General features: G+C 23.8%; 1 protein-coding gene across 1 annotated transcript; it reads left to right on the top strand.

The window, feature by feature from the left end:
• Positions 1 to 1,196: 1,196 nt before the first annotated feature.
• EIN_385200 (Hypothetical protein) lies at positions 1,197 to 1,342 on the top strand (the record flags this gene model as incomplete). The annotated part of the gene is made up of 2 exons (XM_004256960.1): positions 1,197 to 1,200; positions 1,339 to 1,342. Coding segments are annotated over 2 exons (8 nt in total), but the record flags the coding sequence as incomplete, so codon positions are not given.
• Between the last annotated feature and the right edge of the window lie 398 nt (positions 1,343 to 1,740).

The following is a 1,740-nucleotide window of genomic DNA, read 5'->3' as shown; positions in this document are numbered from 1 at the left end:
AAAACTGATAATTATGTTATGAGACTAAAATATTTTAATAATAACAAATTATTTTTTATTAAAAATATAATTTTAATAACATTTTTATAACAAAAAAAACAAAAAAAAACAATTAATTTATATTTATTTCATGACATTTGCAAAACTTGGGCTATATGTTGACTTGTTCTGGTGAAGACTTTATGATTTTTAAGTCCTTTTCAAGTTTAAACACTGTTTTTTTAATGCTTTGAGTGGAAAACTTGTCGAATCCAGAATTCATTTGGTATTTGACCAAAAAGTGTACAATTTTTACATTTTTGTGTAAAAAACCACATTTTACGATTTACACAAAATGTAACTTATTTTTTGATCCAAATGTTTCTTTAAAACAGTTTTCAACAAAAGCTCAAAAGTTTAATTTAAAAATACCCAGTTTGAAGTTTATAAATTAAAAATAATAAATTCAATTTCAATCCAAAAAATTCAATTCTTCGTATTATCCCGTTTTTTCTCTAATTGTTCCTTAAATGTTTTTTTTGTTATTGTTTTTGTTTAAATTCTCGTTTATTTCAATTCATTTGTTTATGTTTTTTATCTTTCTATTATTTTCTTTTGAATCTTAACAACAACTGTTACGAAATATTTTTTAATGTTATTTGTTAAAAAACAATCATTGAAATAATGTGCACAAAAAAAGACCACAAATTCAATACTGCTTTTATTTTCAAGCTAGTCCATTGTGCTCTTACTTGTTCTTTTTTCACTTTTTGAACCTTTTTTGAGCTTCTTTTTGTTAGAAGAAAATACTTTTCAAAACGAATTATGTAAAAAACAAAAGCTATATTTTGAGTTTATTTTAATTAAAATAAAAAACCATTTTTAATATTTTTTCTTCTCGAGCAAAATTGACTTTTTTCTTAAAAAACAAAGAAAAGACCCAATCAAACCCATTTTCCTATTTATAAAGGGTGGTACTTTAGTTTTTTCTATTTTGGCTTAAAGTTCAACCAAAGTTTCACAAAATTTACTCACTTAAGTGGGTTTATTCCACTACTGTAATACCTGGAATATATCTAAATATATATATACAGATACAGGAAAAACCAGGACCAAATCATAAAACAGTAACCAGACTAAATTAAGCCATATTATTTTTGGTATAAAGTTTCCTTGTTAAAGAAAAATCCCCAAATAATCGGGGTTTTGGAGGATATGTTGGTTTATTTTCAAAAACCAGGCACCAACTATTAATAGACACACTGTTTTTTTGAATAAAATAGAAAAAACTATAAAATATGAAACTCTTTATTAATCATTCAGAGTTGTCTCATTTGTTAATGCTTAGCCGAGCCAAAGAAAAGTTTGTTCTTTATATTGATTTATCTCTTATTGTTGAATACGTTTAATTATTATCACTTATTTACTGAATGTCTAACATTTTAACAATTTATTTATTCTTTACTTTATTTTCATTTATTGCATAAGTCACTTTTAATACTGAACAAAAAGTGACTCATTGAATCAACCAAGTGAATAGAAAAGACTACAATGACTTCTTTGAAAAAATGAATGAACGATTTAATTGAATGGTTGTGTTGAAGTTAAACAAGGTTGAACAAAAAATAATATTTTATAACAATTAATAATAATAAACTTACTATTATAACTCACATTAAGCTGTTGTTCATTCATACTTTATACAACACATTCATTTTTTATCCCGAAAAATAACCGTTTTTAAGACCAAATAATAATAAA

The sequence above is a fragment of the Entamoeba invadens genome (assembly GCF_000330505.1).
Source record: "Entamoeba invadens IP1 unplaced genomic scaffold scaff_1105074724783, whole genome shotgun sequence".
Taxonomy (NCBI): Eukaryota; Evosea; order Mastigamoebida; family Endamoebidae; genus Entamoeba; species Entamoeba invadens.
Note: the sequence above shows the minus strand (reverse complement) of the source record. Positions and strands in the feature narration are given on the sequence as shown.